Genomic DNA, 20,643 nt, shown 5'->3' on the forward strand with positions numbered 1-20,643 from the left:
ACAACCTCTATTAAAGAGTGGTTGGTAAGATGGAATAAAGTCAACAAAATACAATACAAATGAGGTACTTTTCCAGAATGTGACCAGGTCCCCAATAGTTGAACCTTCACCTTTGATATTTGACCTTGACCATAACCTGTCATGTTATAAATGCACGATAACAACAATAAATACAACATCACAACCCAACACGAGATCTTTTTATGACTTGGTTTACTTCTTCTCTCTTATTGGTTCCATCAATATTGAAATTGACCAATCAGGACCTCTCACAAGTCTTACAACATCGACTTCTGTAATACTGTTGACCACAAGCTCTATGGTGTAAGACAAGGTGACACCATACTTCCTTATCAGTACATGATGGTTCTAAAAAAAAAAGTATGTAAAAGAATTTCATACACAAGTCACAATTCAGCAAAATCAACAGATATCACACTTATATGTCTTTTGAAACTTTGCTCTGATGGCCATTTGTATTAACTTATTAAACTTTCATTCAAAAAAGATCTCCTGGAATTAAAAATTTCCAAATTTGGATTCCATAATAAGAGTGAAACTGCTTGCAATGAAAATTTCCAAATTTGGATTCCATAATAAGAGTGAAACTGCTTGTAATGAAAATTTCCAAATTTGGATTCCATTATAAGAGTGAAACTGCTCGTAATGAAAATTTCCAAATTTGGATTCCATAATAAGAGTGAAACTGCTTGTAATGAAAAGTTGTGATTTCCATTAAGATAGCGCTACAAAGAATCATATGAAACTATGTATGGTTCTGACATGGAAATAACACACAGGAACGTAGTTCACAAACGATTTTGAATCTCTTCTGCGATTTAACAAGTCAAATTTTTAAATGGTTGTGTGTTATTTCTATGTAAGAAACAATTAAATTATGTAGTTTCATATGTACAAAGAATAATGAGTTTAGGGTTAATTGTTTCAGGTATTAAATGATTTCTTACGATCCTGTATAGGACATGGTCCACTGTCACACTGTTTTGAGGTAGTTGGTTTGAGGCGTTGTACACAGAGATTAGATCTGGAATGAGCTATATTATCAACACATTTAATATTTCTTCTTTGTATACCTCTTCCACAACTGGCTGAACACTGAAAACAAAATGGTGGACAAATTTCAGATAAGTGTTATTGTCAACAAATAGATAACAGGAATGTCAAATATAATAGCATACATCTTCACAATGGTTAAGGTATTATTACATCTTCATCTTATATCATCTGCAAGGACCCTAAAGTGTTTCACAGTCAGCGATTTGATTGGATTGTGCACCAGCGAAAACAGCCAATCAGAGCACTCGATTTCAAGAGTAAATATTTTCATCAGTCCTTCCCTCAACGGCTGAGATTGGCTATATTCAACAGCGTACAATCCAATCAAATTGCTGCATTCTGTGAAACAAGACAGTGGGCCAATACAATATAAGATGAAGACTAATACCTTGACCATTGTGAAGATGAACAGCATATCATAAAATATATTAGCTTACAGCTAACACAAATCTTCTGGTTGCTGCTAATAAGCAAAGCCTGTACCTGATGAACATACAGACAAGAAGGGAAAAAAATTTCAATTCTCCAGCAAAATATGAGAAAGCGCCAATGCCAACCAAGATTATTCCACCCAAGGTAAAATGTTGCAATAGTAACATTGTGCTTTTGACTTTTAATTCCCCATTCAGCATTTGTACTAAATGAACTTAGTAATTCCATAAGACAATATCTAGAATATTTGGAATAGGGTTCAAATTGAGAAAGCTATTTTCTCACTGTTTGTAATAATACTTATCCATTATTCCATGATCCAATGAAATGAACAGTTTTAAGACATAGCTAAGCATGAGAGTTATCGCAAAAAGCAAGCTAATCTGGTTAGTGGATTGAAAGCTATATATTAAAGGGATTGAAAATGTAAGGGGTCTTCTCTCTTGCAGAGTTGCAATGTTACAAAAGTAAAGATGCCATCAAAATATCTAGAACAGTCTCTCAGATGCAAATACATATTCGATATTTTGTCTCCTGTTTTTGAATTTTGACTTTGGTCCTTAATCCACAGAAAAAAATTAGAAAACCTCTTAACAACCCCTTTAATGGTCAAACTATCAATTTTTGCAAACAGTTCTGGAGCATGATTTTTGCAATTACAGTAAAACAAACAAAAATGATAAATTGAAAGCATAAATTTTTAACGATTCCAAATCAAATGACTAGTAACAAATCAAAATTCAATCGAAAAAATAAAAATCAAAATCATGCAGACCTGAGTCCAATCAGAAACATGCCAGGTATGTCTCTGCATAGCTAATAAGGCTTGGGGACAGGTTACAAGCCAACAGGCCTCTTCTAATCTGAAGTTAGGTTTCGGAATTCTTCCACAATGTCTATCTTGAACATATTTACGCTTTCCATTTGAGTTGACAGCATTGCACTTGATAAAGCGTGTTCTACGACCTTGACCACAGGTTTTTGAGCACTAAAGGAAGCAAATAAAAGCACACATATCTAAGGTTGGATTTTAAACTTAAGATAATACCAAGCATGATTCTATATTTTTACTTTGTTCTCAGCAATTTTTAAAAGTCTACATTTAATTGTATTCTTTATTTTTATTTTTTACTCAATTTCTCTATATATGTCTTTTCTATATATGGCAGTGTCTCAAGAAAAGATGACTCGTCTTTTTAACTTTCAAATGCAGATAATTCTGGACACACATAAGGCTCAAATTGCAACAGTGAGCTGTGAACATTATTACTGATTGGCTTAACTGGAAAATTCCTGTTTCTGAGATTAAGGTATGATTGATAAAAAAAATGGCACACTTGTTCCTTTAAAGTATTTCTTGGCCTATTAAAAACAAGGAATTTTCAAGTGGCAGTTAAAAGTGTCAATCAACATGGTAGACTTTATTCAAAAATATTCAAATCTCAGTCATAAATGAAGAGTTTGAAATAAAGATTGTTAAGCAAATGAGGTTCATAAAACAGTAATAATTTGCCCTACTATCATTTCCATGAATTTAAAAATCTGTTCTAAAATCAGAAAAAGTCTCAGACTCTTCTGGTAAGGTGTTAACTTAAGTGTAAAAAATATAGAATTAGGCTTGGCAGTAAGTTAAAAGGGATAAGGAAATCTAATCGTCAGATACATCTAATTTTATAAAATCTTTAACTTGAGTTAAAAACACACAAAATATTTTAAAACAACTACATGTAAGTTAACAGAAAAAACAAAAGGTGGGTTCTAAAGTTGAATCAAAATTAAAATTTGGATTGTCATTTTATTTAGCCACATACTGAACATATTTCATAAAAAAAAGTTAAAAAAACATACAAAATTCAAACCAAACTGATAATTTCATTATAAATCAAAGAATATAGTCTTGTAGATAATTGCTAAACATTCCAGATGATATACATATTTAACAGAACCTGAAACATGTGGTATGGTATACCATCTTCAGACAACTGACTTATTTCAGCTTGCCTCTCTACTGAAGTAGAACTTAATTCTGTCTTTAAGACTATTCGCTCTAGAATTGATGTATTGAGCACTAGTTTAACAGTGAATATATTTCATTATAGTATTAAATAACAAATTGTATTTCTGTGCAGCTCTGAAATTTAATTGTATTTGCTGTTAAAGTGAATATCTAGCAGACTATATCCTTCTTTAATATTTCATGCAATGGCCACCAATGAAATAAAATATTTGATACAAATGATAATTTAAAGGAATATTGTTGGCCTTATATTTGTTTTACATACTGATAAAGCTGATTTTAGCTGTATCACTTTCCAAAATCAAAATTCAACATGAGTCCCTTACAAAATAACAATTAAAATAGATGATTATGAGTTTTAAAAGTTCTCACAAGTAGTTATGTTATATCCAATGGCATCATAAAACCCATCATCATTCCACATGAGAATGTGATAAATACAATCTGCAAGTGACTAACGCCTTAACTGTAGGGCAACCACATGTACAGTATCTAATTTTGAAAAGGGATACAGAAAAGACATCTATTCTATTCTATCAGCTGGTAAATCATATATTCAGACAACGTTTTCTCTTTAAAACAACATTGAACCAAGAAATTAAATTCAACACATATACAAGGACAGGTTATATCTTGTGTTTGTGTTCCATGTTTCAGTCAATCTCAACATCATATGATATTTTCAGAGTTAAAATACAATTAATTATCCTGTGTGCAAAATCTTAACAACAACACTTTTGTAAAGTGCATTAACTTATCCTAGTTAAAGTTTACCCTTTTTCATAGAAATTGGGATCAATTTAATTGCCTATTGCAGGGTTGTTTTCACCAATTCATAGACCTTGTACAAACTACATGTATAAAAATGTCTTTCTTGTCACAGAAGTTTTGTGAGCAAAGTGGAATCAGTGTCCGCAATTCATCAGATTTAAATTTCCTTATGTACACTCTGTAAAAATGATTTACAAGTTTGATCTCACCTAGGTTTACAATGTTAGACCTCACCTAGGTCAATAAAGTTTTTAATTCACCTACGTTTACAATGTTAGACCTCACCTAGGTTAATAAGGTTTTTAATTTACCTAGGTTTACAATGTTAGACCTCACCTAGGTTGATAAGGTTTTAATTCACCTAGGTTTAGAATGTTAGACCTCACAAAGGTGCACAAGGTTTAATTAAACCTAGATGTACAAAGTTTAATTCACCTAGGTTTACAAGCTTATACCTCACCTACATTTACAAAGTAAATCGCCCTTGTTCCCATGACAACATCAAATTAATAAACCAGTGCTATTGTTAGATTTCTGTGCAGGTCGTATAGGATATAAATAAATTTAGATCGGTGTAAACAGTGACGCAAGATATAACCTCAACCATTTTATTAGTAAAAAACATTGAAAACATGCAACAATACCAAAATCAAAAACTTACTGGTCCCCATGGTGATATGATCCATTCGTATCTTCTGACACACTGTCGTTTTTTACAGGGTCTTGTTTTAGGAGGTTTCTCATTCACTTTACACATATTCTCTGGTAATATTCTAAAACCTCTATGTTGTTTATTTCTACATAAAACTTTTCTTTGTTGTTTACCAATACCACAGTTTACTGAGCACTGGAAAAAAAATAATTTATTGAATGTCGAATCTTCATAAAGAAAACACAAATACAACACAATTATTGTATTCTCCAAAAATGTATCATTGTTATATTTGATTAAACCTTGATAAAATTGGATGATATGGCCTACCGGGATATAAGATGGTGAGGAAAAATCCCCATAAAACAGGGTCCAGTTTTTTCTGGCCCTGCTCAAGACGACAACTCACAAAATAACTATCAGAGGCTGGAAACCAGGCAGATGTTTCCGTCCAATTATAATACCATCAAGTCACAAGTTCAATTGTCATTCAATGTGCACTTTTTACAAAAATTATTTTATCCATTCCATTTATCACTGGGAGTTATTACTAAAGTAATTTGTTTGCTTGTTAATTCTTTAGAAGCTCAAATCTTTCTCAATGAAATTAATGGATACCGTACTTGAAATAAACTGTCACATATACAAACCTTAGACCATTTCCCAACATGCCATGTTGATGGACATTGATGATTATTACAAACTCTTTTCTTGGACGGTTTTGGTAAATGTCGGCAATATTTTCGGCGTAATTTTCTATCTTTATTTAAACTTATTTTCTGTCGACAAGTTATTTTTCGTACTTGCTTGCCTCCTCCACATGACCTTGTACACGTCTGCCATTCTGATGGTATCCATCTAAAATGTAAACAATTTGCATCATTCATTGAGCCAATCATGAGTTGAACATGTTCACACACTAAAACCAGTTAGGTTTACAAACTTCATATCAAATTCACCTAGGTATACGTCGCCCAGAAATACAAAATCAAACTAATATAAGTTACATGGTTTAACTCAACTAGGTTAGCAAGGTTTAACAGTTTCACTCACCTAGGTTTACAAGATTCAACTCACCTAGGTTTACAAGGTCTAACTCACCTAGGTTTAGATTTAAAAAATTCACCTCGGATTATAAGGTTTAACTCACCTAGGTTTACAAGACTGAATTCACTAAGGTTCATATTTACAAGATTCAACTCACCTAGGTTTGCATGATTCAACTCACCTAGGTTTGCATGATTCAACTCACCTAGGTTTACAAGGTTTAACTAACCTAGGTATGCATGATTCAACTCACCTAGGTTTGCATGATTCAACTCACCTAGGTTTGCATGATTCAACTCACCTACGTTTACAAGGTTTAACTCACCTAGGTTTGCATGATTCAACTCACCTAGGTTTACAAGATTCACCTAGGTTTACAAGATTCAACTGACCTAGGTTTACAAGATTCAACTCACCTAGGTTTACAAGATTCAACTCACCTAGGTTTACAAGATTCAACTCACCTGGGTTTACAAGGTTTAACTCACCTAGGTTTACAAGGTTTAACATTACATGGTTGAACTCCATCATCAGGTTTTTTCTCATTTCTACAATATGAAGGATCAACTTTTTCTCTAGTGTTTCTATAACATACTGCTGTCACTGTCTTTTTACCTGAAAATACATCATAAATGATATTTCGATTCAGAAAGATTTTAAATGTCATCATAAAATTCCTATGACTTGACTAGTAAAAAACTAGTATCAAACCAAATTTTTGCACAAATAACGATAACAATATGCAAGCTATATTCAGGTCAAAATTTGCAGATTGGCAAGCAGGTTCAATTAATCATTATATTGAAGCCATAAAGTTTTTTCTACCCCCACCCCAAACTGTCAACTATACATTATCATCATTGTTCTGCAAATTATAGAAGCAACTCAAGATCTTCCAGTTCCCACCCAGCTTGTACTATGAAATATTCCACACTAAATTTTTGTTGGGAAACCTTCTGTACCCTATATTATGTGCTAATAAATACTATTTTTAGTAACATACCACCAGCACAAGGCTCACTACATGTAGTAGAAGATACACTCCATTTATAAACTGGTGGTGGTGATGTTTGACGTGATCTAACTGTTTTCTGTGGTACTGTATACTGATAGGTCACACCTGGGTTATGATCTTGTACCAACATCTGTAAGAAACGGTACTAAAATTTTCATTTCCAATAAAAAAAAATGCCTATTAATGCAATCTTTTCTTATACATACTATCTTGATTTTGACAACATACATAGTATCTCAAAATACAAAAGTTTTAGGATTTCATTTCATTTTCTTCATGAAATTTCATAACTTCTAAAAAAAATGTTTAATTGAATTTCCCTACAAAGAAATATCTGCTCTACTTTGTGTCATTTTAGCCTTAAAGATGGATTCGAGCTAGCTGAATTTGTGTTCCTGATTCTTAATTCATGAGATCTTGAGTTTGAAAATTGTCTGTGGATGTATAAAAAGTTTCAATAACAGAATAAATATATTGATTTCTTAAATGAAAATATGGCGACCGTTCAATATATGGATTCATTCGTTCACAAGAAAATGACGCAATTTTCAACTGACCTCAACAATAAGATCTTCACCAAGTGGACCATCAGATTTTAATGTTTCTGGTTTACTGTATGGACGTTCATATTCAAACACAGCGCCCCCTAGTTTGTATCTACCAGGCCAGGCAACACGTCTGTCACCATTTAAATAATACGCACCATAAATATTTCTTATAGATAAATAATTTGATGAGATTTTCATTTCACTGACTAAAATATGCCGAGCTCCTTTTGGTATAACAACAATTGGAAAATATCCTGAAAAATAAGGAATAAGAACACTGTTCAGTGGGTTTGCTCATATATTTGAAGTCCAATATTGTACTGACAGCTATACTGATGAAGATTGTGTATCCAAAACACAAGTCAGCTTTCGAGCTTTGTTTGCACATATAAGGAGCACAAGGAATACAACAAAAACTAAGAAGCAGAAAGCAATAAAAATCTATTTCATTTGAAGTATGAAAGGTACAAATGTAAAAACGTACGATTTAATGTAGGTTGTTGTGTATATTTGCCAGTAACTAATTTACATGTAGAGTTATCTCCCTTACAAACACCACACATATCATGAGTTGCTGTTGATCCTATTTCATTATCACAACCAACCATCTAAAAATATTAATAAGAACATGTTTTCTTAAAGTGTATAATAAGAATGGAGATTTATTTTTCCATATTTAAAGCAATTCTTATATATATATGCACGTGGGAAAATAAAAGTGAATAGACAGGCAAAGAATGAAATGAAAAGTGGCAGACATTACCTTACAAGCACCACTAATACAGATTTTATTATCAACAGAACCACAAGGTGTACCATCAACTGCCGGATGTTTTATAGTAAATACATAGTTAAATGTTTCAGCCATACAATATAATTTACAGGGATCACCATCTAAAAGACAAAATAAAATAATGCAATGTTTTACGTACTAAATTTCTAGTTTGGGCTTTCGAATATATACAATGACGGAAATTTTGCCCATACTATTCTCCTACTCTTGCAAACAAAGTCTCTTTAATGTGAAAAGCCTATAGCACACGAGACCTCAGTTTATTGTCCAATCCAAAAGGACAAGATGTTTTTTCCAGGTCAGCACCTCCTATGGGACTGAGCCTCCAGGTTAGAGATCCACCCTGGCTCCAAAATGCAAATCTCAAAAAAACAGAAGGCCTCCTTAGGGGAAAAATATCACATGTCCAAAATAACAAATTAGTAATCTATGAGCTTTAACATTGTAGGACTGTTTAATACAATTACTAGACACATGACAGCTTGGGCTGTGTTTGTTTACACTAATACTTTTCTATTTCTTATATTCTTGTAGTCATACAAAATAAATGAAATTTCACATCATGAAAGTGTTCTGATATGTTGGCGAATGAGGAGTTTGGGAAGAGGACTAAAAAAGACTGCATGTTGATGCCTGAAATTTGAAAATTCTATTTGAGGAAAACTTACTATTGACAACTTTACGATGTGGTTTCCATTGTAACTGCCAACCTCTGAATGGTTTCTTGTTATAAATAGTACATTGTTTAGCATGGAAATCTTCTTTCTTACTACATTTCTAAAGAAGACAAATATATTGAAGAATGATCTAACAAATACTCATATACTCTCTGGTTCATAGGGAAAATAGGTAAAGTCGATCCACAAAGAAATAAACAAAATTCACTGAATGTCACTAAAATTTATCTACAAAAATCTTTCATATGTCAAATTTGAGTAACTTTTGAAATTTCATACATAGTTTAGTATTTGCATGAAGAAATTTATCCAATAGACAACAAGGCAATTTGCTTTGTCCAATATATAAATAAATCACCACCTCTGGCCTATGCTTTAGTCTCCATAAAATTATCATGTCTTTACTTACATGAACATTACAAAGTTTGACTTCTTTATCTTTTCCTTCACATGTTTCTCCACCATATTGAGGTCTGAAACACAAAGTTTTTATCAGCATATAAGTTAACCCTTTCAACCCTAACAGCCAAATTTACCGGCCACATGCTAATGCAATATATACCCGAGCAGACGGTATACTGGCCGTTACTAAGTGACATCATACAATGTTAACGTCATACGCTTTTACTTTTATTAATCGAAGTTCAGGGTATAGACGTTGAGATGTTTTATTTCATTTACAGTCAGGGCTTAAAGAGTTAACGCAAAAAAATAAAAGTAAATGTTCTTACAAAGGACTGTTACATTGTCTTTCTCTCGTCATAACACCTTGATCACATGACCTTGTACATTCAGTCCAATTTTTAAATTTTGACCATCCTCCATTGACTGGTATAGGTCCTTCTTTACCATATTTCACACAGCTACCTTGACGACACCACTATAATTCAAAAGAAGAGTCAATTTATAAAATCAAAAAACTATGATCAAAATAAGATCCAGGGCTGTTTACGATGTGTATTTGTCAACAATTTTCACTTCTGTCAAATAAAGACGATTTTGATTTGAGTCACTTTGGCAATTTTTTTCATGAAAAAAATATGTAAATTCCAGCATGTACGTCTGTAAAAAATGAAACAACAGCCCTGGTATTTTCTGAGTGAAATCATGAAGGTTTTGAATTTTGCCTACCTACCATACCCGACCCGCATGATGTTCCTTCAGCAGCTGGTAAAAACTTAGTTTCACATCTCTTGTTACCACGGAAACACCATAGAGCTTTACAGATATCCTAAAATAGACAATTTCAAAATATATTTTTTCTAAAACATGTAATTGTTTGTTATCCTTTGAAGACCTATACAAGAAATTGATCAATTGCTGCTACACCAGACAACAGCATTTGCCTACTTATTTTTGCTACAAACTGGCCTTAAGCAAAGGAGAATTCAGTTTATTGTTCCGAAGACTATACAATATACTGAATTTTCAGAATATTCGGGGGGAAAATGCTCAAAAAATATTTCACTATGCCTAGTGCGCACTCCTTCTGTGTGGAGCCCTTTTCAGGGTGGAATTTTCAGAATTTTCGGGGGGAAAATGCTCAAAAAATATTTCACTATGCATAGTGCGCACTTCTTCTGTGTGGAGCCCTTTTCAGGGTAAAAAACTGTGCATTATGTACGGAAATATACAGTACTATTTCTCCATGGTAACACCCAGGGGTAATCCCCATAAAAATTCAAAACAGGTCAAACGCAGAAGATAAGCATGGATATCAATCTAAAAATTAAAACAAGTAATATAGTAAAAGAATCTAGCTATGGTACCTTTCCGAAATCATAGGTACATAATCTAGCTCTAGTACCAAACTGCCATTTACACTGAGTATCAGCATTATATAGTTCACCAGGTAATTTCTCAGGAAACTTTAATTCTGCTACATGTTTAGGTTTATCTTGTAAACAATCTGCTTGAGGTGTACTGAAAAATAATGTCAATTTTTTTTAACTAAAGTCAACAATTTATTTTTATTTGAAATGAAATGAACTGGAGTTTATGTCCGTATTGAAAAATAGTATCACCCTTCTAATTTTCTCTGAAAGGACAGATTCAGTAATTTATTTTATAAAGGTGATATATGAATACAAGAGAAACAACCAATTCTTACAAGGATAAGAACTTAAGGTCACATTTTGGCAATGGATCAAAATATCTGTACCCATTTACAGCTGGGCCAACTAGGATAATAAGGAAAGATGACTTATTCAAGGTCAATTGATTTTTGCACTCTTAACTGAGATTAGAATCCACCACCATCATCATGTAACAAAGCAAATGTTTTTTGATTCCAATGCTCTGACCAACTGTGCTACAGCCAGTCCTCAAGACACATAAAGAATCAGAATTTTTCAGAAATAACAGTCCTTACTTTAAGAATCTCAGTAAATAAGCTTTACTACACACAGACCAACTGAATTTGCCGTCCTTGCCCATCAATGTAGGAGACATGATAGATCCTGCTGAATGTTTACAATAATTACTTTCCCCATCATGAAACATACCAAAACTACAAAATAAAATCAGTTTAACAGAATTAAATAGAATTTGAAAATAGACATCTTGAAAATTTTGATCAGCAGTTGAAGACTAAAGGGAGATAATTCAACTATCAATGTTAAGAAAATCCCCAAAATTACAAGTCCAATATTATCAATCATATTTTTGCTCATGATTCAAAAAATAAACACAAGTAGTCCATTTTATTCTAGGTAATTTAAGTATTAATCAACACATTATATCTATATTATGTCTATTACTATTTATTCTACCTGAAACAAATGATGAGGACAGCTTGTGTTTATGGTTTAAATTTGACCCAGATGAACAAAAAACATATTAGCTGGACTGCACATCATTTTGAATGATTCAAAGTGAATTATCATGAAGTATTTGCAAATTCAAGAAATTTGGATTGAAGAATTAAATCTGAAGACTAAAGGGAGATAACTCAATCCTACTACAGATGGAAATATGCCAACATATAAAAATAAAATGAAATGAATGGAGTTTTACGTCCTACTTTTCTGCACCATGTGACCTAATGAAGACGAGCAACGCCATGCAGGATGCAATGAGGGAAATTTTGACAGGACAGCGGCATTAGCCTGCTCTTTTTCAATTTTCCTGTAGCACACAAGGCCTTGGTTTATTGTCCCATCCGAACGCCTAGACGCTTTTTCCACATCAGCCCATCTTACCTGCAACACTGACAGGGGGAAACCTGGTTGAAAGCCAACATATTAAAGTTAGAAGAATTAAAATATGAATTAACTTACTTGTGGCCTATTTCATGCGCTATAGTTAAAGCAGTAGCTAAACCAGTATCTTCATTAATAGTACAACTTCTAATTCTATTACACATTCCTTCTATAGGAGCAAATCCTAAAAAAACAAACATAGGTTCAGAGAATGGCCATTTTTGTAGTGCATGGATTTTCAGAATATGTTATAGAGGAGATTTGGAGAATTTTTTCAAGACAAAATGAATCTATATAACTTACTCTTGGAAATATTAAAACAGAACTTGAATCATGTTATTACTCAGAGTTTCATGCTATACGATCTTCAGACAACTGACCTATTTCAGCTTGCGTCCCTACTGAAGTCGGGCAATTACCTCTAAGTCTTATATCGAAGAAGCGCATCACATTTCTTTGAAAACATAAAGTACTATCTAGAGATGTCTTTCTATTGGAGCATTTTATGTTATAAGAACATGAAGTAAAATTCAAAAAGAACATTTTATAAGAACATAAAGTAGGATCTAAATTCTAAATTAATCTTACCCAGAGTATCACAAGGGGCATTTTTGTAAGAACATAGATCCAGTCCAGTTAATAATATAGCATGATCATGTTGTCGACCATTGGCGCCAATTAATACAGACTGCCAGGAACAAAAACTATTTAATGTTTTATCAGCATGATTAGTTATAGATAGACCAGGCTAAAAATATAAAAAAACAGAATCATTCTTGTAACATTCTTGTCATGTATAAATGACTCAGTTCTTACTTTTGTCTATATACTTTTACTTTTCTATTTAAAGAGATTGTGAATAGGTTCTCTAAACTTTTAACATGCATTAATCTGCATCATTCCTATTTTCAATCCATTGAAACTAAGTGTTTGATGATGTCGCTTATTGTAAACTATGTTTAATCACATAAGGCCCTTGGCGATAAGTGACATCATCAGTTGAATTGCAGAAACCACAGACATTAGATTGAAAATTGGAATGGAGCAAATTGATGCTATCAGTGTCCCCGATACTCATAAAAAAATTACAAAACCTCTGCATAATTCCTTTAAATTCAAAGTAATTGTAAAATGATTGCACAATCACCTTTCCTCAGTATTCAAGCTCACCAACATGGGAATGGTCAGAAGTAGGACAATGGAGAAGCAAGTAGTAGTTGTGCGTATAAAATATAGTTGTTTCTTTCTTCCCATTTGTCAATTTGTTAAATTTTAAATTCAAGCTAAATTGAATGAGTATCCATCAACAAGATTACTGGTGGCAGAAGTTCACTCTCATTATCAGAATTGTTCCCCTTTAATCACACAATAAGAAGACCGAAGGAATAATCTTACCTCATCACCTTCTAATAATATCAACCCAACCAGTACAATATTAATACTGTTACCAAGACTACTGTCCTGGAATAATTTAGATACCTGAAAACACAAAAACATGTACATATATAAACAAATTTCTCGAGTCTAGAGGATTCATAAAATAACTCTGAAAAAGTTTCAAAGATGTGTAAAATCTCCCAAAACTTAGTATAAGTTGTTATAAACTTACCACATAAAATAAAGTTAGAGTATCAGTTATTAAAAACTTACCATATTAACTAAAGTAAGTGTATATACTGTTATATACATACTATACCAAAAAAAGTAAGAGTGTAAGTTATATACTTACCATATTAAATAAAGTAAGTGTTTATAATTAAGTTGTTGTAAATAAACTTACCATATTAATTAAAGTAAGAGTATAAGTTGTTATGAACTTACCATATTAAATAAAGTAAGAATATAAGTAAGAGTATATTTAAGTTGTTAAAAACTTACCATATTCAATAAAGTATGAGTATATTTAGGCTGTTATAAACTTACAATATTTTATAAAGTAAGAGTATAAGTTGTAATCAACTTACCATATTAAATAAAGAAGAGTATAAGTTGTTAAAACCTTACCATATTAAATAAAGTAAGAGTATAAGTTGTTATCAACTTACCATATGAAATAAAGTAATAAAGTAAGAGTATAAGTTGTTAAAACCTTACCATATTAAATAAAGTAAAAGTATAAGTTGTTAAAACCTTACCATATTAAATAAAGTAAGAATACAAGTTGTTAAAACCTTTCCATATTAAATAAAGTAAGAGTATAAGTTTTTTTTAAATAAACTTACCATATTAAATAAAGTAAGAGTATAAGTTGTTATAAATAAACTTACCATATTAAATAAAGTAAGAGTATAAGTTGTTATAAATAAACTTACCATATTAAATAAAGTAAGAGTATAAGTTGTTATAAATAAACTTACCATATTAAATAAAGTAAGAGTATAAGTTGTTATAAATAAACTTACCATATTAAATAAAGTAAGAGTATAAGTTGTTATAAATAAACTTACCATATTAAATAAAGTAAGAGTATAAGTTGTTATGTTGGAATCACCATGTTTATGGAACATTGTTTTATCAACCACTACCAATGTCTCCACAGTTTTAGGTTCTTTATTTTCTTTCTGGATCCATTTAAATGATGATCTTTTCTCTCTATGTACTGGATCTGTGTAAGGATTCTCTCCTAATGCTACCTCAAAAAATTGGAAAAGAGACACAAAAATTAACTCATATTTGACGAAAAACATAACTAATCTGAGTCTTATTGAATATTCATTTGCTAATCAAATCATCTAGTTGAAATGACATCTTAAAATGCCAAAATGTAAGTCAACAGATCTTATTGTTGGAAAAATGATGCAAATGTCCAATTTTATGTCTGACAGGTTTAATGTGCCTCACTGATAAGAGACCAAGCTATGTACACATTAAAGACAGGGATCAGTATTTGGACAACTGGCTTAATGAGGGGAGAATCACAATATTTCTATTTGCACTTAAAAATGAATGGGCAAATATTCGATTTAATTGTTATTATGCTGTAAGTTACTATAAATAAATATGAAATAACGAGAGCCAGTAAAATAGTGTGGGTGTATTGTTTAAGATTCCTGATATTAGTTGTGAAGACCTTTCTGTTTTCTTTCAGATTTAATATCCACATATAGACCATTGTTAACCACCTTATAGCACTAATTCATGTTTTAAACCAAAACCCAGTGTGATCTGATGAAAACATGTAAGAGACTGATTTATAACTAAGTCAAGGGCAATAACTCTAAAAGCACTCTAGAGAATGCAAACAATGTTTAACTAGATAACACACTAGACTTATTTTTATGTAGAAATAAATTAGTACAAACATTTCACAGTGAAAATTCAAAGATTTAATTGACAAAAGAAAGAAAAAATGCTTTGTTGTTTAATTTAATACCACTTTAGTTGGAACAGGTATTTGTCTGTTGAAAAACAGGTTCATTCTGTTCCACTGGCAGTTAGCGTTTAAAATAATCTGTACAATCATCTTGCCTTTTAACTCATTCAGAATGATATAACATGAAAGATACCAAGAAACAGCCCATCATGTTACAATAATACAAACATTTTTATAGTGTTTCTACCATCTTTATCATTACTTTAACACATTACATAAATACTACCTGATATTCACTTTTTTATCTTTCTCATTGACAGATTTACTTAAAGTGAATGTATCTTGTGTGTGTTATTGATGGGTCCCTTCATTTATTCTTAAAGGTGAATGTTTAATTTTGTTGCTTTCATCTCTTACTTTGGTGCAAGATTTTAGGATCAAATTGTCAACAATCAATATAACAAAACACAAGACAATATTATGGAATATAACACACTCCTTTAATAAGGTAGGGCACATAACGTTTCAACACAATATACACGTGTCGTCATCAGATGTCTTGTGTTTTGTTATATGTGCTCATTATGGATGATGTCAATATTTTATTTTTGAATAATATTAGTATTTCAATAATGATCTGCAAGAGACTACAGTCTAAACTTTCATATTACAATGTTGTTCAGTAAACAAAATGATGAAATTTTCCTACACTTACCAGAGTATTGATGTTTATGATGTTCATAATGAGACTGTGAGGATTGTAATGTTGATCTTTTATATAATTTATGAGGTAAACCAAGTTTCTTGAGTTTTTTATTCATATCAAAACCCATGATAATATGATGTTCTACAGGTTCTATTATATAGTCTTCTTCTGCTGTTCTTATTACACCTTTCTGAAATATTCAAAAACGCAGGATTACTATTTTGTATTTATTTATATATATATATCGGTCAGTTTTGATTCCATTTCAGGATTTCACCTCAAACAATTCAAAAGACAATACTTAGTGTAGTGTCTGAAAGCACTAGTGCCGCCATTTCTAACAAATTTCGATTTTTGCCCCAAAATATGTGTCAGAATGCACCATAAATTCTATTTTTCAAAATTGTCTAGGGAAGAACCATTTCAGACGCTCCATGAGAGGCTTGTACCTATGGTGCTGCCACGGAACTGTTGCATTTTGAACTTGACAGTTGTTCACCCATGAAGTCAGTCTGCCTCTTATTTGCACCCCCAGCCTTTCTAAAAAAAAATCAAATTTTTCGACAGTTGGATTTGGACATTATCCTTTAATCTGGAAATTACTTTGAAACAACCAAAATTAAAAATTATGATCAGGCAGAAAATCATCGTGAATGGAATCAAAATATTCTGTGAGTTGCCCAAATCTTCAAAATCTAGTTTTTCTTGATACTGCTGGCAGACATCTGTCAGAAAAAATTGCTGACCGAGTCTAAGATAAAACAGAATCTTGAACTTTGACCTGTTGATTACAGGTACTAAATGTGTATACACTAATTGCCATGTCAGCACCCATGTTTATAATCTTACAGACACTGTGATTCATTATGAATCATTTAATCTTAGATAATGATTCTTTGTTCTGGAGATAAAGCCATACTTAAAAAACATCATCAACCATCCACTTAACGTTTCTGGTGATGATATGTAAGTTAAAGGCACGGTATGTCATGTATTAAGATCTATTTTGTAAGCAAGCTAACAAAATCACCTGTTGTCTTGATTTGCATCAATATGCAAAAAGTAAACCTATTTTGTCTTATCACATTATTAATTGTAAAAAAAACAAAACAAAAAGTTGTATTAAATTCTACCCAGTTTGATTAATAAATACAACTCAGTAATCTAAATCTACTAATAACATTGATAGTGGTTGTATTAAATTCTACTCAGTTTGATTAAAGAATACAACTCAGCAATCTAAATCTACTATAATAAAATTGATAGTGAGTTGTATTAAATTCTACACAGTTTGATTAATAAATACAACTCAGTAATCTAAATCTATTAAAATAAAATTGATTGTGAGTTGTATTAAATTCTACTCAGTTTGATTAAAGAATACAACTCAGTAATCTAAATCTACTATAATAAAATTGATAGTGAGTTGTATTAAATTCTACTCAGTTTGATTAATGAAAACAACTTAGTAATCTAAATCTACTAATAACATTGATAGTGAGTTGTATTAAATTCTACTCAGTTTGATTAATGAAAACAACTCAGCAATCTAAATCTACTATAATAAAATTGATAGTGAGTTGTATTAAATTCTACTCAGTTTGATTAATGAAAACAACTCAGCAATCTAAATCTACTATAATAAAATTGATAGTGAGTTGTATTAAATTCTACTCAGTTTGATTAATGAAAACAACTCAGCAATCTAAATCTACTATAATAAAATTGATAGTGAGTTGTATTAAATTCTACCGCGTTTGATTAATAAATACAACTCAGTAATCTAAATCTATAAAAACAAAATTGATAGTGAGTTGTATTAAATTCTACTCAATTTGATTAAAGAATAATACCGTAATCAGTAATCTAAATCTATTAAAATATTGTATTAAATTCTACCTATTTTTCTGCATCTTATTGAACAGGTCATGCCATCCAGTGTACAAAGACATCGGTATTAGCCTACTCGTTTATTTTCTCAGATTTTCAACTTTTAAGGGATCTTTAACATGCACAGCCTGTAGAACAGTGTCTCTGTTTATCTTCCGATCAAAAGGATTAATCGCTTTTTCCACGTCAAGTACTTTGGACCAGTATTACCGACAGGGATAAGCCAGGATGAAAATCCAAGGATATTATCTCAACCCATGCTGGCAAAGATCCCTAGACCAGTGCACCTATAGATTGGCTAGCAAGCATCTAACTCACTCGAGCAACTATGGCTCCTTCACTGAGTATATATTAAAAGTATGTTTCATGACCCATATTGACTTTGACTTGAGCTCTCACAAAAACATCAGTGTAATAAGTATAAGATATCAGTAAAGAAATAGGATGAAGATTAAGAAAGGTAACTTGTCATCAAGTATAGGACAGTAATACCATTGTTAGAACTTGTTATAATCCTAATCCTATTGTCGACTCAGTTTTTCAAACTGGTATTTTATGATGTCTGTGTTCGGTAATCATCTTAAATTATCCCTTAGATCAGATGTCAGTCTAATCCTTTAAACAGATTATATGAAATTCGTCTATTTTTGTTAGAATTTTTCTATATACCTAAAATGTCATGTTATATGACTCATATATATCATAATTTGTAGTTAATAATTTTTAAATTCAACAAAGATGTGTGTGTTTGTGTTTGCTTATCACTTTGATAAACATTTTGATAAACATTTTGATAAACATTTTCTCCCATATAACTTTCAATAAAGTGCAGTGAGATATCTTCACTGAAGCATAACTTTATGACTGAAAATTGTCCTCTTAATAACCAAACAATGTCCTCACACTTTTGTCAGTATATCAAATTTTTCCCCCTCATTTTAATGAGACTTTGAATGTCAGCTTCAAAACAATACAGATAATCTTAAAATGACAAAGAGTTGATAACAAAATACTTTTGTACAAGGAATTACTAATATAAACACACCTTCCGAAGACCTTCAAACAAAATTATCCCAAATTTTGCCTGAAAAATGCTTTTTGTAAAAACAATTTCATAATTTCCACAATTATATATTTCTATTGAAGTCATACTATGACTATCAGTACTATATTAAAACCTATTCACACAAAAAGAAAGATGAAATTAGGAAAATCTGTGCATATGTTAAAATGTTAAAGGGACATTAAGCTTTTTTTTTGTAGGTCAGAATTTTTTCTTGCTCAAATTTGTGAAGACTACATCAAAATCTAGTGAAATTTGCCCTTTAACGTATCTGAAAGTTTTAACTAAATAAATCTAGCCCTTAATTTTCAAACGCCAAAATATTTAAAAACCCTAGTAAGTTACGCTTTTTGGCAGCTGTTAGACCAAAACACTACAACTAGGTCAAACTGCTAAATTAACAATTTGTACTTTAATTTACCCTTTTAAAACATTCAATTTGATCAAGTAGATATATAGATAAAAATACCATATTTTAGAAATATTTTCAAGTATAAAGCAGAATGTCCCTTTAAACAACCCGAGAATATCATTTCTAAAGCTGATATTTCAATTAAACTAAAAAAGCTGGAAAATTTGATTAGCACCAATCCTCTATGATTTGATAATCTCCAGCATACATTTGGTTAAATTTAATGCGTCAACCCTGCAGTAAGAGACAAGAGGACATTTGCATGTAAAATTTAGAAAGGAGGGTATGTTTAGTACTTTTGAAGACTATTTACATATATTCAAGACTCAAATCAATCCCGCAAAATGGTGCAACCGTCCATTTAAAAGAAGTTAATGTTGTAATGGTGTTGCAGAGCAGGGTCACTGCATTGTCTAGTGGTGCTCAAAGACAATTTTTTCCCTAAAATAGGATTTACCAATGACTGTAGAGATGTGGGTGTATGTTTATCAGTGAACAGGTGGAAGTTGCAGGAAGTTAAATAATGATGCAGGATAGTCAAAAAAGCAAACAGACCACAACTAACTTATCTGTTTGTATTTCCTGTTTTCATCCCATCCACACCTTTACCTGTGGTGTCTACAGTACTTCCTGTTTACCTGCTTTATCTAATCTGACATTCAATGATAAATCAGAGCTTGGTATGAACGTGCACCTGTACTATAGTTTGTCTTGTATGCAAGCATTGTTGTATTTTTAATTAAGATAAGACAAATGCCAATGATTTTGATAAATAAAGTCAAGTATAACTACAGAGGCTTTGATTCCATAATCTCAGAAAATTGAGCTTATTTCAATGTCAAATCATTTCCATCTGAAAAGATATATTACTCTATGTACAATTGACGTATTGAGCACTATTTTAACAATGGTATTTCTATATATCGCTCTACAATTGATGTATTGAGCACTATGCAGTGGTATTTCTATATATCGCTCTACAATTGATGTATTGAGCACTATTTTAACAGTGGTATTTCTATATCGCTCT

At 31.5% G+C, this 20,643-nt stretch overlaps 1 protein-coding gene across 1 annotated transcript in view; it reads right to left on the reverse strand.

The window, feature by feature from the left end:
* Positions 1-259: 259 nt before the first annotated feature.
* Positions 260-20,643, reverse strand: part of LOTGIDRAFT_124670 (hypothetical protein) — a gene marked incomplete at both ends in the record, with an annotated part of 34,286 nt that continues 13,902 nt past the window's right edge. Inside the window, 21 exons of the mRNA XM_009061329.1 lie at positions 260-369; positions 969-1,116; positions 2,285-2,497; positions 4,959-5,144; positions 5,600-5,807; positions 6,485-6,611; positions 7,000-7,141; positions 7,569-7,813; positions 8,044-8,167; positions 8,323-8,453; positions 9,021-9,129; positions 9,439-9,502; positions 9,761-9,909; positions 10,165-10,260; positions 10,799-10,952; positions 11,401-11,538; positions 12,308-12,413; positions 12,818-12,977; positions 13,625-13,708; positions 14,677-14,858; positions 16,231-16,438. Of these exons, the coding sequence (XP_009059577.1) occupies positions 260-369; positions 969-1,116; positions 2,285-2,497; positions 4,959-5,144; positions 5,600-5,807; positions 6,485-6,611; positions 7,000-7,141; positions 7,569-7,813; positions 8,044-8,167; positions 8,323-8,453; positions 9,021-9,129; positions 9,439-9,502; positions 9,761-9,909; positions 10,165-10,260; positions 10,799-10,952; positions 11,401-11,538; positions 12,308-12,413; positions 12,818-12,977; positions 13,625-13,708; positions 14,677-14,858; positions 16,231-16,438 (3,084 nt within the window). The remainder of the gene's footprint in view (positions 370-968; positions 1,117-2,284; positions 2,498-4,958; positions 5,145-5,599; positions 5,808-6,484; positions 6,612-6,999; positions 7,142-7,568; positions 7,814-8,043; positions 8,168-8,322; positions 8,454-9,020; positions 9,130-9,438; positions 9,503-9,760; positions 9,910-10,164; positions 10,261-10,798; positions 10,953-11,400; positions 11,539-12,307; positions 12,414-12,817; positions 12,978-13,624; positions 13,709-14,676; positions 14,859-16,230; positions 16,439-20,643) is intronic.

The sequence above is a fragment of the Lottia gigantea genome, assembly GCF_000327385.1.
Source record: "Lottia gigantea unplaced genomic scaffold LOTGIsca_47, whole genome shotgun sequence".
Taxonomy (NCBI): domain Eukaryota; kingdom Metazoa; phylum Mollusca; class Gastropoda; family Lottiidae; genus Lottia; species Lottia gigantea.